Genomic DNA, 20,102 nt, shown 5'->3' with positions numbered 1-20,102 from the left:
TACAAGGTGTTGAGTTCCCTCAACCCCCCGACTTATTCTTTTCCCAACACCTAGCAAAGTTGTGCCCCTGGAGTTCATCATAACACAAAATATTACAAACTAGCTCAAACCATTTTTGAAGAAAAAGATATTAAAGATATTAAAGATAAAGTGATGGTTAATCTTGCCAAGGTGGCCTTGCAGTGGTCTTCATGCTCTTACTCCTGTGGGAGCTCTTCCCCTTTTGGTGAATGAATAACCCCTTAGAACTCTGCTGCTGCAGTTTGGATGATCAGTTGCTGGATGCTTCTGCCATCGCAGACACATGGTTGGGCAAAGGTCTCTCACTGTGTGGAGGAGGCAGGGGTGTTGAATCTGGCACTGGGTTATCTTTTGAAATCTTATCCAAGCCGCTTGCAGCTCCTCCTCCTGCACTCTCCCCCACTTCAGACTTTGTAAAATGAGGAATGGATTCTGTTTTCTTCTTTTTTCGTTCCTTTCTAAAGCTCTGAAGGTTTTCAAAGGCTAGAGCCAGTTCAGTTTGTGAAGTTTCCATTTCACTGGCTGCTTTATCCCGTTGTTCCCCACAGTCTTTGAGTGAATTCTCCAAAGAGAAGAAGAACTCTTTTCCAAACCTTGACAGGGCCTCATCACCTTAAGAGATAACAGGGCAGTGAGTTAAATTACAACAGACATTTCACATCAACAGGAATAATCAGGGAGATTTATAAGTGCCAGTACTCGCATTAAACTATAAAAGCATAAATCAGTAGTAGTTTTGACATGGCTTGGAATGTGTCAGTAAAGCTATAAATTTCTTGTCCTGTGGATCACCTGGTTCTTTGCAACATGTGGTTCATCTTTTATCTAGAAAAGCTAAGACTGACAATACAGTGTGTTAGAGAAAGGATTTCCTCCTCTACCAGAAATCAACAGTGCCTGTGTGTAGTAGTCACTAGCCCTCTGCCAAAGACACCTGAATGCTACTCCCAAATTGATCAGACAAGTTGCTTTCAAATTATGTTAGCCACGCCCTTTCTCCTTCTCAGCAGCTGTCTAAAATTCAGATCTTGTATTCCCATTAGACTGTCAGCCCATACCTTGACATTTCAACTAGAAAAACACAAGCCGAGAGTAGCCACAATGGAAGTCATCACTGATTACATAAGTTCTTGTTAATCCATAGTAGATGAAAAATGGTATAAAACAAGGTCAGGGTTATGGAATTTGTTCCCTTTATATATCCAAGTCAAGGTGCCAAAGAGAAGTAGCACTTTTCCCTTTTATGGGTTTGTCTTTTTATTGTTATATAAATAAGAAACAAGGGAAAAAACATTGTTATGCAGTAGAACTGTGCAGAACTTTTTCCTTTCCTCCTGGATTTGGTACCATGACTATGGGTTAGACACTGCAGAGTTCAAAGCTTCTAACTGATACAACAATATATGATAGCCCTGACTTTCTTTTTTAATAAGGTTATGATTGGAAGGGTACAAAAAAGAAAATATTTAGGAATCTACTCATTTTTTACCCCTATGCATAGAGTTGAAATTCTGCAAGATCTATAATTGTTTACTTCCTAGATCCTAGACAGAAACAATCCATCCCCTTCCATGTGTGGAGAAGACAAAGGAGGGAGATTATACTCGAATTAAGATCCACTTATGATCTCATCCTGCATCACCCTGTCCTATCAGGATGTGACATTTTGGGGAAGTTCTCTTCAGGTGATTTCATTGACAATGGCCTCACACCTCAGCTGAATTAAGGCAATAAAAATCTAAAAGCCAGTGTAGCTTCTCTGAGATAATACATAAACCTGATGTAGGAGCATAAAGGCTCCTATACCATCCCCTTCCTTGCAGCCAGTGTAAGATGCATAACTGGGGCTTTCCCTCACCCTGGTGATACATGACTGAGGTGTGGTCTAGAAGAATGAACAGAAGACTGGAATCTAGAGACTCAAGCCTTGCTGTGTGATGTGGGGGAGAGACCTCAATATCGATGCAAATATAATATTAATCAAATAGTTATATCTTATTTTTAAATTATTAACAACTTGTTTGCATCATTATTTAATCTTAAAAATATATCTGCAAGAATGTTCTAGCCAGAATATTTTGAAATATAAAATGTTTAATTTGTTATGTTACAAAATCTGCTTCTATATAATTCCTGATGTTATTGCTATGTAAATGGTAAAATGCTTTATGTACCACCTGGAATCTAATGACCTTGCTAAACTAGTGTAGGAAGCCATTTAAGTTCAGACTATTTATATTAATGGGAAACTAATTACGTACTGGCAGTACACAAACAAACCCTAACCAATTCTGGAAGATGAGTATCATCTCTCCGAAGTCATCAACTTTAAATTATTTAAGATAAAGACTTTGTAAGAGTTATTTAATTTTAAAAGACTATTTTGCAAACTTTCATATAAAGAACAGGAGTGTTTGGACTTTTTAAAAAGAGAATCTTTTTATATAACTCTAATAAAACTGACAGATTATTTCAAACTGGACTGAATAAAAAAGAGTTAAAACAAACTTTAAAAGTTGTCTGGATCATTCCTGCCACAAGAAAAACAAAGGCAATTAAAGAAATGTTGCATATTCATTAAACAGAACATTTAGGCATATTTAGGAACTGAAAGTGTCACCTAAGCCAACCCTAAAGACATAAAGCCAATGAAAGGGTGACAGTAACCAGTTTAGAATCTAAACAAGCCTGGAAGAGGTGTGCTTTCCTCAGGAAATCTAATAATCTCAGGAAAACAGGAAGGAGAAGGGTAAAAAAAAAACTTGTAAAGTGAGCTCCTCACACATACACACCCTATGCAATCCTGCTCAAACACACCATTCCACAAGCAAAGTACCATAAACAAATTAACAAAAACAGAGAAGACTCAAGATGAAAGCAACCCAAGGAAAACCACCCTAAGGCCTTGGCTACACTTGCGAGTTGGAACGCATTAAATCAGCCCCAGGTGCCCTAACTCCTGAGGTATCCACACTGGCAAGGCATGTAGAGTGCCCAGACTCCACAGATGGAGCGCCCTGGTAATCCATCTCCACGAGAAGCATAAAGCTTGCTGTGCCCCAGCTGGAGTGCCGCGGTGCCAGGGTAGATGCCGTGGTCTGTTAGTGCGCTCTGATCGGCCTCCAGAAGTGTCCCACAATGCCTGTTCTAGCCACTCTAGTCATCACTTTGAACTCTACTGCCCTGCCCTCAGGTGACCAACTGTCAGACCTGCCCTTTAAATTCTTTGGGAATTTTAAAATTCCCCTTCCTGTTTGCTCAGCCAGGTGTGGAGTGCTCTCAGCGAATCTTTCCAGGTGACCATGCCTTCATGCACCAGGCGATCCCCAGTATGGAGCTGGGGATCAGTGTTTCGGGGGAGGAAGCTGTCCAGTCCCAGCTGTGCTCCAGGAATTACGATATCTATGGGCAGATATCAAGGGCCATGATAGAAAGGGGCCATGACCGAGACGCAGTGGAGGGTCAAAGTGAAGGAGCTACAGAATGCCTACCACAAAGCGCGGAAGGCAAACTGCCTCTCCAGTGCTGCGCCCACGACCTACCATTTTTACAAAGAGCAGGATGGGATACTTGGGGGAGACCCCACCTCCACTCCAAAGAGCACCATGGACACTTCAGAGGCCATAGCAGCCCAGAGTTTAACAAGGCAGGAGGAGGAAAGCAGGAGTGAGGGTGCTGAGGAGCAGGGAGGCCCAGAGCTAGAGGATGGCCCAGCATCCCTAGATGCATGCAGCCAGGAGCTGTTTTCAAGCCAGGAGGAAGGTAGCCAGTCACAGCGGATGGTGCTTGTGGAAAAACAAACAGTAGCAGAGGTGCCTGGTAAGCGATTTTTATGTTGGAAAGGTAGTTGTTCGGTGTGGGCTGTTGGGGCGAGGAGGGTTGCAGAAAGAAGATTCAGGGCTGCATGCATGCCGAGATGTGGACTAGGGCATTGATATGCTCTCTCACATCACGATAATCGGCCTCAGTGATCTCATCGAAGGTTTCATGCAGAAGCTGGGCAATCCGCTTGCGCAGGTTCTTTGGCAGAGCTACTGTGCTCTTTGTCCCAGTAAGGCTAACATGTCCATGCCACTGTGCAGTGAGGCACAGGGGGACCATTGCTGCACACAGGCAAGCGGCATAAGGGCCAGGGTGGAAGCCGCATTGTAGTAGAAGACCTTCCCTTGCTTCCCAGATCACCCTCAGCAGCAAGATATCTTCCAGGATGAAGTCATCCTGTGGAAAACGTGGGGACAGTGTTCAGCTGTTGTCTCTCCCCAAGGAACAGAATCCCAGAGGACAGTATGGCCCTGAAACAATCAGTCCCCCTTGCCCCTGTGCTTATTCACCATTTCGGGGCTCTTGTGGGTTATGTGCACTCGCTTTGCGATGGGCACTTTCTGCTATTGTGTGCACTGTGTTTGTTTTTAAGTTTGGCTGAATCATTGCTTTGTCTGGTGTTAACCATGCTGCCTCTGTTAAGTGTTGCATTTTGGCTTTTCAGATGCAACCTTGAGATCCCAGCTGTCCTTGTTATCAATGGCCAAAAGGCTGCAAAGAATCAGGAAGCGTCTGCGAAGAAGCAAGGAGGACCTTCTGCATGAAGTCATGCAGCAGTACCCTACTGAAAATCCAAAAGTACAGGAGTGGCGGGAGACCGAAAGGAGGCTCCACCAGCAGAATGAGGATCACCGGCACCAAAACACAGAGCAGCTCCTAAGCTTTATGAAGCACCAACCGGACTCGATGTGGGTGCTCATAGCACTCCAGATGGAGCGGATCCACAGCCGCCCCCCCACCACAGCCCTTGTCCCACAACTCTTTCTCTTGTGCCCCCATGACACCGCCAACCCACTTTCCCCAACATCAAGTTTCTTATCACCACCAGCTGCCTCCAAAAACCTATAGCTTCACCACCCAGCCCTGGAAACTATGACCCTTACCCACTGCACTCAACCCCCATCACCATGCATTTTAGCCAGCCTGAAGTGCAGCACTCATTGCACAGCACTCCAGACAGAAAGGCTGAATATGATAACAGGGCATACACAAATCTATGATTGTCACATTCCCACCCTGCCCCCTTCCCTCCTCCCACACAGTACAGCTGTGACATGTCATGTGTGTTTCCCAAGCAGTTGGGTTTCTTTTCAATATATGAATTTTTTGGCTTTGAAAACATTCTTTATTGCATTAAATAAAAGATACCATAGCCCAGCAAAGCAACAGGTGCTGCAATTCAGTGCATCATACATAGCAAACACAGATGCCTACTAGCATTGTAACCGATGCACTTCACTCCCATGCAGGGCACCAAACATTCCAGTCACCTTTCAGCATCGAATTACTCCCTCAAGGCATCCCTAATCCTTACAGCCCCGTGCTGAGCCCCTCTAATAGCCCTAGTCTCTGGCTGTTCAAATTTAGCCTCCAGGTGTTGAACTCCATGGTCCATGTCTGAGTGAAACTTTCACCCTTCCCTTCCCAAATGTTATGGAGGGTACCTCACACAGCTATAACCGTGGGGATGTTGTCATTGGCAAGGTCCAGTTTCCCATACAGACAACACCAGCGGCCCTTTAAACAGCCAAAGCACACTCAACAGACATTCTGCACCGACTCAGCCTGTTGTTGAACCGCTCCTTGCTGCTGTCAAGGCTCCCTGTGTATGGTTTCATGAGCCATGGCATTAAAGGGTAAGTGGGGTCTCCAAGGATCACAATAGGCATTTTGACTTCCCCTATGGTGATCTTCTGCTCTGGGAAGAAAGTCCCGGCTTGCAGCTTCCTGAACAGGCCTGTGTTCTGAAAGATGCATGCATCATGCACCTTTCTGGACCAGTCTGCATTAATGTCCATGAAATGCCCACAGTGATCCACAAGCACCTGGAGAACCATTGAGAAATACCCTTTCTGATTTATGTATTCGGAGGCTAGGTGATCTGGTGCCAGAATTGGAATATGCGTCCCATCTATTGCCCCTCTGCAGGTAGGGAAACCCATTTGTGCAAAGCCAGCCACAATGTCAAGCATGTTGCCCAGAGTTATGGTTCTTCTGAGCAGGATGCGATTAATCGCCCTGCAAACTTGCATCAATATGATTCCAACGGTCGACTTCCCACTCCGAACTGGGTAGCGACCAATCAGTAGCAGTCTGGAGTAGCCAGCATCCAGATTGCAATAACCACCTACTTCTTCACCGGTAGTGCAGCTCTCAATCTCGTGTCTTTGTGTCGCAGGGTGGGGGCAAGCTCAGCACACAGTCCCATGAAAGTGGCTTTCCTCATCCGAAAGTTCTGCAGCCACTGCTTGTCATCCCAGACTTGCATGACGATGTGATCCCACCACTCAGTGCTTGTTTCCCGAGCTCAAAAGTGGCGTTCCACTGTGGTGAGCATGTCTGTGAATGCCACAAGCAATCTCATGTTGTGTGCATTATGCGAGTCAACATCATCGTCGGACTCCTCACTGTCACTCTGTAGTTTAAGGAGTAACTCAACTGCAATTTGTGACGTTCTGGCGAGACCCATCAGCATATTCCTCACTAGTTTGGGATCCATTCCCACAGACCGAAAGGGAAGACAGAGCACGCAGTACAAAAACCGTTGAAAGATGGCATCAAATGTGGATGGAAGCACAGGGATTGCTGGGATGCATCACGGGGCATTGGGACAGGACCCAGGATGCCCCGTGCCCCCCCACCCGCCCCTTCCCACAAGCCACAGCTCCAGAATGGGAAGAGATGCTCTGCGGGATAGCTACCCATAATGCACCGCTCCCAATGCCGTTGCAAGTGCCGCAAACGTGGCCACGCCACTGAGCTTGCAGCTGACAGTGTGAACACACGGCAGCGCTTTCCCTGCTGCAGTCTCCGAGGGCTGGTTTAACTCACAGCGCTCTACATCTGTAAGTGTAGCTATGCCCTAAGACTTCAACATGGATTGGTGAGAGGAAATTAAAAAAGTGCTAAGGGATTAGATTTGCAACTCTTGTAATGATTTTCCTGGAATATTAAAATGCTGTTGTAACTTAAAAGACTAACAGTTTCTCCTGAAACACCAAATGATTGGACTACATATTTGGAGAGGAGACAGGGACTAAACATTGGTAAACAGTGAAACAGTGGAATGTAAAATTCTTCACATTCATAACTGGTGTTTCTTAAAACAGCTCCTCAAATGGCTTTTTCTAAGTAAATAATTTAAATATGTTCTTCAATGTCATAGGATTTAGTTAAGATTGCTTACTTTGCCAACTATAAACTGGCTGATTAGTTATTAATAACCAACAGGTTCCCCTCCCTGGAACAAAATTATTTTGCCCATTGTGACACTATACCCCATATTCTTCATAGAATTATTGTTATAATATAATTATAGTATAACGATGATATGTTTTGTGCAAGATAAGGCATGTGAGATATCATTGGAAAGGTTATGATTTGCTGAATATGATTATTTCATTTGTATGCATGTATCATTTTTGTATCTAAAGTTAGGAATATTGACTATACATCTATGTATAGATACATACATCTGGCTCTGTGGATGAGGGGAAAGCAGTGAACGTGTTATTTCTGGACTTTAGCAAAGCTTTTGATATGGTCTCCCACAGTAATTTTGCCAGCGAGTTAAAGAAGTATGGGCTGGATGAATGGACTACAAGGTGGATAGAAAGCTAGCTAGATCATCAGGCAAAATGGGTAGTGATCAATGGCTCCATGTCTAGTTGGCAGCCGGTATCAAGCGGAGTGCCCCAAAGGTCAGTCCTGTGGCCAGTTTTGTTCAATATCTTCATTAATGATCTGGAGGATGGCATGGATTGCACCCTCAGCAAGTTTGCGGATGACACTAAACTGGGAGGAGTGGTAGATAAGCTGGAGGGTAGGGATAGGATACAGATGGACCTAGACAAATTAGAGGATTGGGCCCAAAGAAATCTGACAAGTGCAGAGTCCTGCACTTAAGACGGAAGAATCCCATACACTGCTACAGACTAGGGATCAAGTGGCTAGGCAGCAGTTCTGCAGAAAAGGAGTTGGTAGCCAGGAATCAGAGCCCAGGGTCACAGCAGGAGTCAGCACCCAGGCTCAGAACTGGAGTCAAAGGCCCGACGCCAGAGCCAAGGGTCAGAGATGAAGTCAGTGGTCAGGAATCAGAGCCGAGGGTTAGAACTGGATTATCTGGAGTGAGACAAAGCAGGGGCAAGGCTCGGTCCAAGGCAGGAGCAAGGAGGGAGCAAGGCTGGGAACAAGCAAGAGCAGGAGCTATTTCAGCCATAGGCAAATGTTTTGAGCAGCCACTGAACTGTTGTTGGGTTTAGGAGCTGATCTCCTGACTCTTCCAACCAATCAGGTAGCGTAGCCAACCAGTTAGACCAGTGGTTCTCAACCACGGGTATGTGTACCCCATGGGGTACACAGAGGTCTTGCAGGTGGTACATCGACTCATCTAGTTATTTGCCAAGTTTTACAACAGGCTACATAAAAAGCACAAGCAAAATCAGTACAAACTAAAATTTCATACAATGACTTATTTATACTGCGCTATATACTATACATTGAAATGTAAGTACAGTATTTATATTCCTACTGATTTATCTTATAATTATACTGTAAAGATGAGAAAGTAAGCACCTTTTCAGTAATAGTGTGCTGTGACACTTTTGTATTTTTATGTCTGATTTTGTAAGCAAGTAATTTTTAAGTGAGATGAAACTTGGGGGGTACGCAAGACAAATCAGGCTCCTGAAAGGGGTACAGCAGTCTGGAAAGATTGAGAGCCACTAAGTTAGACTACTACAGGCCAGCTGCGCTCATTAGGTTGCCCAGCTACTGGCTCTGCTGCAGGCCCTTCTTCCAGACTGGCTCAGTTGCTTGCCCTGATTCCTGACAGCTACTATGCTGGTGTGCAGAGAGTACTGCTAACCTATCATGCTGACCAACAGTTCCTTGTAACAAGCACCTCCCTTGATCTGTCTGTATCCATCTTTTGTCTTATGCTTGGATTGTAAACTCTTTTGGGTGGGGGACTGTCTCTTTGTTCTATTTATACAGCACCGAGCACAAGGAGGTCCTAGTGCATGAGTGGAGTTCCTAGGCACCGTGGAAGGCATAAAGATAAGAACAACTACCACCACCAATGTGGCTCAATATTATTCGGTAAAGCCAATCTCTAACAGTGAGAGGATAGTTCAGTTTCTTTGCCCATTGAGCCCTTGGCTTCTGGACTAAACTAGTCAACAAGGTACCAGATCTGATGAAGTGAGCTGTAGCTCACGAAAGCTTATGCTCTAATAAATTGGTTAGTCTCTAAGGTGCCACAAGTACTCCTTTTCTTTTTGCAGATCACTAGAGTTGATCACCAGATCAACTTCATGTGTGCCACCAGAAGTACATCAATTCACTGTTTCTAAGTAGGTCTACAAATGTTCAAGTTTATTAGAATATCAGGATTACATGAAAATTGGAGTACAATTGCTTTAGAAACATATGCAAGCCTCATTGTATTTATTTATTATGAATGCAACTACTGCTTATTTAGAGCTGTCTGATGCAGGGAACACATTTCACCTGTGATAGCACTGGCTAAGGGCAGAAACAGTGTGAGTAGGCACTCCCAAAGTTTACCCAGCACAGCAATCCTGAATATTAATATAGTCATCAAACCTCTCCTGAACAGATTGCCAGTACTGTATTGTAACAGTCACCTTAAAATCTTCACAGTTGCATTTCCTACTATAGCTAATACTGAAAATAAAGTATAGAGAAATTTAAGTAATGCCAAAACTGAGGCAACTGTATTGATCTATTGATAGCCAATCAGCAAGTTTTTAAGGTAATTATTGTAAATCATATGGGAGATTCTCGACACGAACAAACAAAAATGTGTTTTTACTGATGATTTAAACAGATTTGAGCCCAGGTATTCAAAGATTAAAGTTCAGAGTGATATTCCACTGAATCATCTTGCCCTTGAATAAAATGTATTGGCACTTAACTATTATGTTCTACACTGTAAAGTGCGTATATGAAAGTAATTAACAATAAAATATGTTTTTTAAAAACATCCTCAAAGTCATATATGATAGTTTAGTTAAATGATAAAAAGAAAAGGCTGCATTTTGCTCATGAAGGAAATAGATTGTTCTGTGCTACTAAAAAGTGTCAAGACACAGACGATTTTACACTCATTGTTTCATCATGACATCTGAAAATGTTGCCCATCCTGGTATCCAGCATCTGTAGGAAGGTTCCAGTGAAGCACTACTCTCATGAGCTGCTGGTGGCAGATGAAAGAGTAAAAAGTGTTTCTCAGAGCAGCAGTCAGGAGGGTTTTATAAAACCCCGCAGGACCAGCCTGCTCTGCTCCCTTTATGTCAGTGGGATAACTCCCACTGATTTCAAAGGGAGCCAAATTGGACCAACACTGAGCACTTTGGAAAATCCCACCAATAGTGTGCAATAATCAACAGTAGTATCCAATGGCTAAGATAGTAAAGGGTCAAAAACAGAACCAAAAGTAGTCTAAATATGAACCCTGAATTTGTGAACATTTGCTATTTACATGTAATATGCCCTGAAAGTCACAAAATTTACTCAACTGCTAGAAGGGGGCCTCATCCTCTCTGATTGAACTAACCTCGTTATCCCTAGCCTGATTCTTGCTTGCATATTTATACCTGCCTCTGGAAATTTCCACTACATGCATTCGACGAAGTAGGTATTCACCCACGAAAGCTTATGCTCCAATACATCTGTCAGTCTATAAGATGCCACAGGACTCTTTGTCGCTTTTACAAAATTTACTATTTCTCTCCCATAAATTAAAAGAAACGTGAACTTCTGTCCAAGTATTACTGTTTTAACTACTTTTTATTGCCATCAAAACTGTAACTTGTACCTTTAAGAAACATATCTAAAAAACTAGGAAATATTTAAATTTTTGCTGTCATTTGTTCTAGAAGTTCAAAGCTTAATGCTCTGTATAGTAACGGCAACCTGAAATTGTCCTTGTAGTAAATAATGGAATGTGTTCTGTCACTGAGAGAAGATTTGTTTATTACTAGTAATAAACGAATCCAAACTTCAAGGGCAATATTTGGATCTCAGTTACACTAGTGTAAATCTAGAGTAACTCTCCTGAAGTCAATGGACTGGAAGGATTTAATGTAAATGCCATTGGAATCTGGCCCCAGGTGTTTAATTATTTTAACAATAGGATTCCATTTTTCAGATTTTATTAATTCAAATTGCAGTCTCTTAAAGCAGCTGAGATTTTTTAAGGAGATTAATGCACTAATCTCCCAATGATGGGGCTCAATGCCAAATTCCAAGTATAATATATTTGGTGGTCTTAACCTACAGCCTGATCCTGCATACACTTATGCACATGAGTGATTTAACCCATGTGATAAGTCCATGGAACAACTCCTGTAGATTAATCACTCACACCCATGCATAAGTATTTGCACAATCAGGCACACAGTCCTTAGCTGATATTTACCCACAATGCAAACAGAGTTAGCAGTCTTAGCATAGACGAGGACCTCAAATGGCATGTCAGGAGTACTGTAAGTCAGAATTGAGGTACTATGGCTGAACCATGTGGAGGAAAGCTTGAATATTACAAGTACTTGCATTATACTGTCATAGATTTTAAGGTCAGAAGGGACCATTATGATAATTGAGTGTGACCTCTAGCCAATGATGAGCTGCCAAAATCTTGACAACGGGTTCCCTCCTCACCCCACGAGGGGGTCGTTGCCCACCCACACCCCCGGGACTCCTGCCCCATCCAACCCCCCCACGTTCCTTGACGCCCCCCCCCAGGAACCCTGCCCCATCCACCCCCCTCCCTGTCCCCTGATTACCCCCAGAACCGGGCAGGAGGGTCTCGTGGGCCACCGTAGTGGGTGCCCACCCACCCCTAAGAGCCAGAGGCACCTGCCGGGGTGTGAGGTGGAGAGTCCCGGTGGTGCTTACCTGGGGCAGCTCCCAGCAGGTCCCTCTGGCTTCTAGAAGGGAAGCAGGGGGGGAGCAGCTAGGAGGGGAGTGGCCACTCCCCCCACTGATCACATCAAAAGTGGCACCTTAGGCGCCGACTCCCTGGGTGCTCCGGGGCTGGAGTACCCATGGGGAAAATTGGTGAGTGCAGAGCACCCACTGGCAGCTCCCCACCCCGCGCCTGGCCCCAGCTCACCTCCGCTCCGCCTCCTCCCCTGAATGCACCGCCCCGCTCTGCTTCTCCGCCCCCCCGGCTTCCTGCGAATCAGCTGTCTGGCAGGAAGTCGGGGAGGACTGCGAAGCAGGCCACGGCTTCACACTCAGGCCGAGGGTGATGGAGGTGAGCTGGGGCAGGGAGCGGTTCCCCTGCGCGTGTTCCCCCCCCGGGTTACGTGCTGCAGCGCGGGCAGCCCTCCTTGTGCCCCACCCCCACCCCACAAGCTCACTTCCACCTCCCTGGGCCTGAGCGGGAAGCTGCCGCTTTCTTCTCAGCCTGCCCCAGCTTCCCGCACCAGCAGCTGATTCGCAGGACGCTGGGGGCGGGGGGCGGAGAAGCAGAGCGGGGCGGCGCATTCAGGGGAGGAGGCGGAGGCAGAGCGGAGGTGAGGTGAGCTGGGGCCGGGGGTGGGGCGGGGAGCTGCCGGTGGGTGCTCTGCACCCACCAAATTTTCCCCTTGGGTGGGTGCTCCAGGGTTGGAGCACTCGTGGAGTCGGTGCCTAAGGTGCCACTTTTGGCCAGTTAAATTTAGAAGCCCTTTTAGAACCGGTTGTCCCTCGCGGAACAACCGGTTCTAAAAGGGCTTCTAAATTTAACAACCAGTTCTAGCAAACCGGTGCGAACCAGCTCCAGCTCACCACTGCCTCTAGCGTAACACAGGCCAAAGAACTGCACGCAATAATTCCTACATCAAGTCCATAACTTCTGTTGGAGTTAAAGCATCTCTTTTAGAAAGCTATCCAGTCTTGATTTAATGATGGCAAGTGATGGAGAATCTATTACATCCCTAAATACTTGGGCCTTCATCCAGTGTTATCAGTCTCTTAATTTCATGGTCATTGAAATGCACTACAAATATACACACAATGAAAAAGAAAACATTCAATCCTTCAGAGTTTTAGTACAATATTAATAAAGCTATAACCAATAGGGAAAACTAAACAGTAAAGCAATGGAGAGCTAAATACTGCTCACATTTGCACCACTGTAAATCTGGAATAACTCCACTGAAATTACTGCAGCTACTCTGGATTTTATCTAGTGTAACTGAGATCAGAATATACTATGATTTTAGTCTGTAAGAAAGCACAGATGAATTACTTTCCTTCCAAGACCTGTGACTTGTTTTTACAGACTCAGGAATACTGAAAACAGCTATTTTTTTTCATTTCTTGCTGTCTTAAATTGAACAAATAAAAATTATTACCTTTGTGCTGCTGATTCTTTGATGGAGTCAAAGTGTCAACTGCATCTTGGATCTGTTTGGCATTGTTTTTAAAAGCAGTGAGAAAGTCCCTTAAAGCAACCTCTGAAGCTTCCGCTTTAAGGTTTATGTAAGAAGAAAGAACATCCGTAAAGAAAGTGGGGTGGGGGAGAGACAGACAGAGGGACAGACATGTTATCTAGTGTACTCTGGAGAGCAAGCCCAGTTCTGACAGCTGAAATACAACAACAGTACAGGGGGGGAAAATGTTCAGCACTTCCTACAAGGAAGTCCAGACATATAGTACACTTATGTGTCTATGTATTGTGATACAGCAGGCCAGAAGGCAGCAGGAGAGTGATATAGGAGAGATATATGGATATGTAAGCCATAGGATGAGGTGAAGCCTTATTCCCTGTAGAGGGAAGAAAGGTTTCTATAGATTAATTAAAAGCACCTGAAGCCAATTAGAGCATCTGAAGCCAGTCACCTGATAAAAACCCCCTGCTTCAATCAGCTAGGGGAAGGACTTGAAGTGGAGAAGAGTTTGAAGAAGTGCCGTGGCTGGCTAGAAGACCAAGACCCTAGGTAAAGAGACACTGGCTTGTGCAGAGAGAGGGCAGGAAGCCCACAAGCTGAAGAGCAGGAGAGGGAAGTAGTACGGGGAAGGAAGCACTAGTTCAAGTGGTTTGCCACTATCCCTAGGGTCCCTGGGCTGGGACCCGGAGTAGAGGGCGGGCCTGGGTCTCTCCCTCTCCACTACCCTTCTCTGGGTTACTCGTGGGACAGTAGATACCCTAGTTCAGGGGCAGAAAACTGTGCCCTGACCCCCACGCCCAGAAGAGGAAGCGCAGGACCCATCATAATTGTGCCAGCAATTTGCCACAGTATGTACATATGAACACAGAATGACTGCAAAATGATGAAAAAGTTTATCCCATAAGCATGGTGAGTATCACTTAGGATTGAAAATTCCACCTTGATTCATTAGCACAAACTATGCCAATTTACATGGGATGAGGTGCTGAATTTTTGCATAAAAGTTGCTGAATTTTTTTTTTAAAGAGACACCTTTAGAGAGTGAATAGTATTTGCAGTATTGTATTTTTATTTTTTTATTATCTAAAGTAGAAATCAGTTTGTCGATGCTCCATTTTAAATTTGTCTCTTTACATTTCATATTGAGTTAGTAATGTCATTACCTACAACACTCTATTACTCTCTAAGTACCTTTACCAGATGTGAAGAAGAGCTCTGTGTGGCTCGAAAGCGTGTCTCTTTCACCAACAGTAGTTGGTCCAATAAAATATATTACCTCCTCCACCTTGTCTCTCTAAATTATTTACTACCTTTTTTTTTTAAGATCACATTTGTAACTAGTATAAAATGACCATATGTTTGTGGACTTTTCTGTGCTAAAATTGAAAGGAAAAAGAAAATAGAACAGACTTGTATATTTGCCTTCCTTTGTTGTGATATGGGTTGTAATGATTTTTTATTAATTTAAATGTCTTCATCATTGCATGAGATTTTAGTTTGTTTTGTACTCTTCTTGAAAATGTAATAAAGAAAATATGAAAAAACCCACACTAGAGTTCATACTGCATATTAAGGATGAATTTTTACACATTTATTTCCCAATATATTTTTTTAATAAAAAGTAATAAACACATTTTTATTTTCCTTATGGATGCCATATAATACTGTTATACCATATATTATGTATTTTATGTAAGGAATTTTGAATTTTTGAGTCTACAAATGTGCATAGAAAATCCAGTATACAGATGAAGGGATTATTTATAATACAGGGAAGAAAAACCAGTGCTAGGTGGGATTGGTGCTGATTGTAAATTACAGCTTTGCAGATCTTTTATTTAATGTTTATCGATATTTTCCAACTGGTTTTAGTTTGTGCTGCTGGAAATATCACAAAAATACACACTAACCTTGTAGTGGTGAACATAGAACTGACACAACGTTCTCTTGAAAAGTGTGGTAGGCTTGCTTTATCCCCTCAAAAACAGCTTCAGTGTACTTAACTTGGAGGTTGTATAGGCTTTTATGGAAATTGAGTTCAGCTTGCAGCGCATGTATCTAGAAGACAAAATACATATAAAACATAATGATGGTTAGCTACAATAATTACCATTATTCACATCCTATGCGGAGGTCACATTCAAAATTTTCTTCTGTTTTGAGAGACATTGCCAGTCCCAGAACAATTCCCCATTTTAAGCATAGGCAATCTCTCTCAGAATGGCAGAATCTTTTAAAGTGTGAATAGACTGGGAATTGGAATTTCCAGCCTGTGGGAAATTTCACATTTCTGACTTGTTTGGTTGTTTGTTCTGATTTGGAAGAAGCTGGAAATTCAGATTTTTTCCAGGGAACAGACATTTTTGAAAAGTTCAATTTCAGAATAACCAAAACAGATTTTTTTTAAACTTCTGCACTAGCAAACTAAGCAGCCCAGAGAGCATATTTGAAGCTTAAATACACCATTAATATAGTGAATTACAAGCAGTGTAGTTCAGCACAGAAATCTTTTAGGACCTGATCCAGTGTGCCATTGAAGTCAACAGGGAATCTTTCCATTGATTTAAATGGGCTATGGCTCAGGCCCTTTAAAGAATTATTATAAATGTAACTCTAGCACAGGGGAAGGTAAACTACAGCCTGGGGGCTGCATCCGGCCCTACAGACATTTTAATCCAGCCCTCAAGCTCCAACCGGGGAGCAGGGTCCAGGGCATGCCCTGCTCTGGCACTCCAACTGAGGAGCAGGGTCAGGGGCTTGCCCCACTCCACGCAGCTCCGGGAAGCAGCAACTTGTCCCCCCTCCAGCTCCTACACATAGGGGCAGCCAGGGGGCTCCACATGCTGCCCCCGCCCCAAGCGCCACCCCCGCAGCTCCCATTGGCCAGGAACCACGGCCAATGGGAGCTGCAGGGAGCTGCTTGAGGTAAGCACCACCCAGAGCCTGCACCCCTGCCACCTTTCTGCACCCCAATTCCCTGCCCCAGCCCTGATTCCCCTCCTCCCTCAAACCCCTCGGTCCCAGCCCAGAGGACCCTCCTGTACCCACAACCCCAGAGCCCGTACCTCCAGCTGGAGTCCTCACCTCCTCCCGCACCCCAACCCCCAATTTTGTGAGCATTCGTGGTCCACCATACAATTTCCATACCCAGATGTGGCCCTTGGGCCAAAAAGTTTGCCCACCCCTGCTCTAGCAAAATCTCTGTGAGCATTGAGAAACAGATGGTTTCTAGTGACCAAATATTTTTTTTCTTTCAACACCATAATTTTTTTAAGTGTTGTGAGGGAAAAAAAAATATGTTAACACAAAGCTTATATAAAACACTACAAATATTTTCCATTATTTCAATGTGTTAAAAATAATAAAATCCATAAAATACGGATGGGTCTTTGTTTCTGCATATCAGTATTGCTGTGGATGAATCCATATTTCCATTCTCAGAAACTGTTTTCTAAGCCCAGCTGGAGAGTTCCCCCTGAAGTGAGCAGAAAATTGGATGTGGAAATATTCCAATCTCCACTTGGTATTTCAGAGGGAGAAGTTATAGCTGAAAGCCACAGTAAGGAATCAGATTCTCATAAAGAAAAGGTGGTTTGGCATTATTAATTACTATTGTCATGACTTATTTATTAAGCACCAAGATGTACATGGTGCTGTACAAATCAGTCCCTTCCCCCAAAGATCTGATGATCCAAAAAAGAGAAACAGAGAAGATTAAGAAGGATGGAAAATTCAGAGGCAGGAATGGCGCTTTTTTTAAAAAAAAATACTGTTAATTAATTTGGATTAGTGCTGTAAATGCATGCAGTAACAGTTAACAATCAGGAAAAAGGGTGGCAATATTACCACAGGGGAAAAAATGAGCTCTCTTTCATTGCTAACTCAGTGAGTCTGGATAGCCCACAGGGATTGAAACAAAAACCGATGGCCTCTAGAAAACACAATACTTTGCCTACATCTCTGTTCATTTGAAGCGTGTAGAAAAGAACAAACCTCCAAATTAGTCGAGTCTTAGGCTTTTCCAGACCTTAGATCAAACATTCAAAGACTAGTAAGCTGTACTGGAAGAAAAACGCAGAGCAGAATTACAAGAAACCCAAGGAAGTTGTCATCTACATAATGTAACAACCGTCATATCCAAATGTTAGTCAGGTAACAGAGTAGTGCCTATAAATGCAATGAGTAATATCCTGTACCCACTGAAGTCAATAGTAAAACTCCCATTGACTTCAATGAAGCTTTTATATTTCTAGTAACTGAAATGACAGTCTGCAAGATGCTTCCTCAACACAATGGCCTTTCTGTGGGCTCTTCTTCATGAATGATATGGCTGTCTGAACAGTTATGAAGACTTACATTAACTTTATTTTTGATGAAGAGGCAAAAACCTATAACTAGTAATGTCCTAATTGGTCCCTTTGGCAGTCCTGATAATATGAAACTCTCATTAATGAGAGTAACCCTCTTATCCATCCTGATAGCATTAGACCTCTGTGGATTAGAGAATCCAACAAAACAAAAACCCAAAACTGAACTATATTCCAGGCTAGGAGAACCTGAAGTCCATCTTTCAAAATGTACCATATGAACTGATATTGCCAGTGAGCCTGGGTAGAGATGAGGAGACAGGAAAAACTACATACACTTAGTTGTCAAATGCTTCTCATCACACCTAATTAAAATATGAACAGACAGCTCTTGCGGAGCACTTTGCACTGAGCAATGGTAAAGTAGAGAAGGACCTGATATAGCATACCTTTCCCAACAGGATTACCTGAGTGAGAGAGAGAGAGATAAATTTAGCCTTTGCCCCCATTCTTTGGTTCTGACATTCTTACAGTGACTACAGTTCTATGCCATATGGAGACCAGGCCTATCATGACAACATGATCAGTGGATGATGCTTAAAAGAAAGTGACGCTTAAAGGAGTAAGACCTATGAACAATTGGACTCTCATTCTCAGACTCCAAATAAAGGTCTAAAATCACTTTGCTGTGGTGATGCTCAAGAAAGGACTGAGTGCTTTCAGGGAACCTTGTTTTGAAAACTGGACCGTTGTTGATGTTCCTTGATTTTTTCATTGTTTTCATGGTCTTTGAAACAGACAAGATTGTATGAACAAAGGAAATTATTGGAAGAACCTAGTAAAGATCTTCTATGGACAACCTACATTCCCCATGACCTGATTGTAGACTGAATTTGGATGCGGGACAGTGTCATTCATTCATTCATTCATTCATCTTAGCACTGTATACAATGAGAATGTGCATAATTTCTTTTTTTAAGTAATTTTTATTTTATTTTCTATGTTATGGGCCTAACCAGTTAATACAGCCTTCATACTCTCGGGTTTGGCATTCCTTGAGGTGTAATAAGTTATTCTCATTGGTCAATAGTCTAGAGCCTGACATTTTCTTTGCTCATTTCCACCCCTGGAAGAAAGTGAAAACTTCATCCAACAACTAGATCTCATCTCCTGCTCTGCTCCAGTCTTCCAGCCTGACTTCTACCAAGATGATAGGTCTTTATCCACCAGAGCAAACTCCTATCTCAAAAGACAGCAACCACAGCCACCATCAACCGCTTAACTGTAAAGAAGCACTCTTTCCTTTTCCTTCTCCTTCACCTGTCTTTCTCTAGTGTTTGTCTGTGTTACTCTGTCTGATTTAGGGAAACTAAATTTTCTGAAAAAAACTTTTGGCTTTGTTATAACCCAATTAATATTGTCCATCATAAAGAGCTGAATTTGATTTTGTGACTTGCAATTTGCTTTGCTTTATGAAATTAAAATCAGAATATTTTGTACACCGTGTTTTAATACTGAGATAAACCTCAGACCATCCAAAAGAATGTTATCTTCTTTGCACTAGCTATGAAGTGCTTTAAATAACACCCATCTAATCAATGAACCATGAATATTTAGTGTCAGAGAAGCTGCACACAATGTTTTATTCCTTTTTGATTGGTTGGGTTGAGCTTTTTAATAAACACCTGCACTGTGGTTTTGATCAGCCTTTTACTAGTGAGAGACTAGAACAGCTGTGCTGAGAAAGCAGAGCACACAACTGTTTTCGCCTTATCATTATTTGACTTACAGTTTTTGTGGCTATTGCATTCCGCATTTCTATTACAATATTCTGCCAATAAAATTCTTCATTAAAGCACCTGGAGGAACTCCCTCACTCCCACTCCCCTCCACTTAAATATAGGAAGTTTACATAAAGTAACCCCAACCAATATTTCCATTAAATTTGAAAAAGTAGTTGATTTTAGGAGCACATTGTGAGTGTGTAAGCACTGCCCATTACCTTACCTACGTCATCTTCCCACCTCCAAACAGTTTGCTGCTTCCCTTTTCCCCATTAGCAGGACATAAGAATGGCCATACTGGGTCAGAACAAAGGTCCATCAGGCCCACTATCCTGTCTTCTGATAGCCGCCAATGCCCCAGAGGGAATGAACAGAACACGTAATCATCAAATGATCCATCCCGTCACCCATTCCCAGCTTTTGGCAAACAGAGGCTAGGGACACCATACCTGCCCATCCTGGCTAATAGCCACTGATGGACCTATCCACCATGAATGTATCTAGTTCTTTTTTTAACCCTACTATAGTCTTGGCCTTCACAACAT

At 43.2% G+C, this 20,102-nt stretch overlaps 1 protein-coding gene across 1 annotated transcript in view; it reads right to left on the bottom strand.

The window, feature by feature from the left end:
• Positions 1-271: 271 nt before the first annotated feature.
• Positions 272-20,102, bottom strand: part of LOC144930576 (uncharacterized) — a 65,162-nt gene continuing 45,331 nt past the window's right edge. The window contains exons 4-5 of the mRNA XM_078853004.1: positions 15,377-15,524; positions 272-633 (exon numbers count right to left, since the gene is read on the bottom strand). Of these exons, the coding sequence (XP_078709130.1) occupies positions 272-633; positions 15,377-15,524 (510 nt within the window). The remainder of the gene's footprint in view (positions 634-15,376; positions 15,525-20,102) is intronic.

Source organism: Lepidochelys kempii, chromosome 5, assembly GCF_965140285.1.
Source record: "Lepidochelys kempii isolate rLepKem1 chromosome 5, rLepKem1.hap1, whole genome shotgun sequence".
Lineage (NCBI taxonomy): Eukaryota > Metazoa > Chordata > Testudines > Cheloniidae > Lepidochelys > Lepidochelys kempii.
Note: the sequence above shows the minus strand (reverse complement) of the source record. Positions and strands in the feature narration are given on the sequence as shown.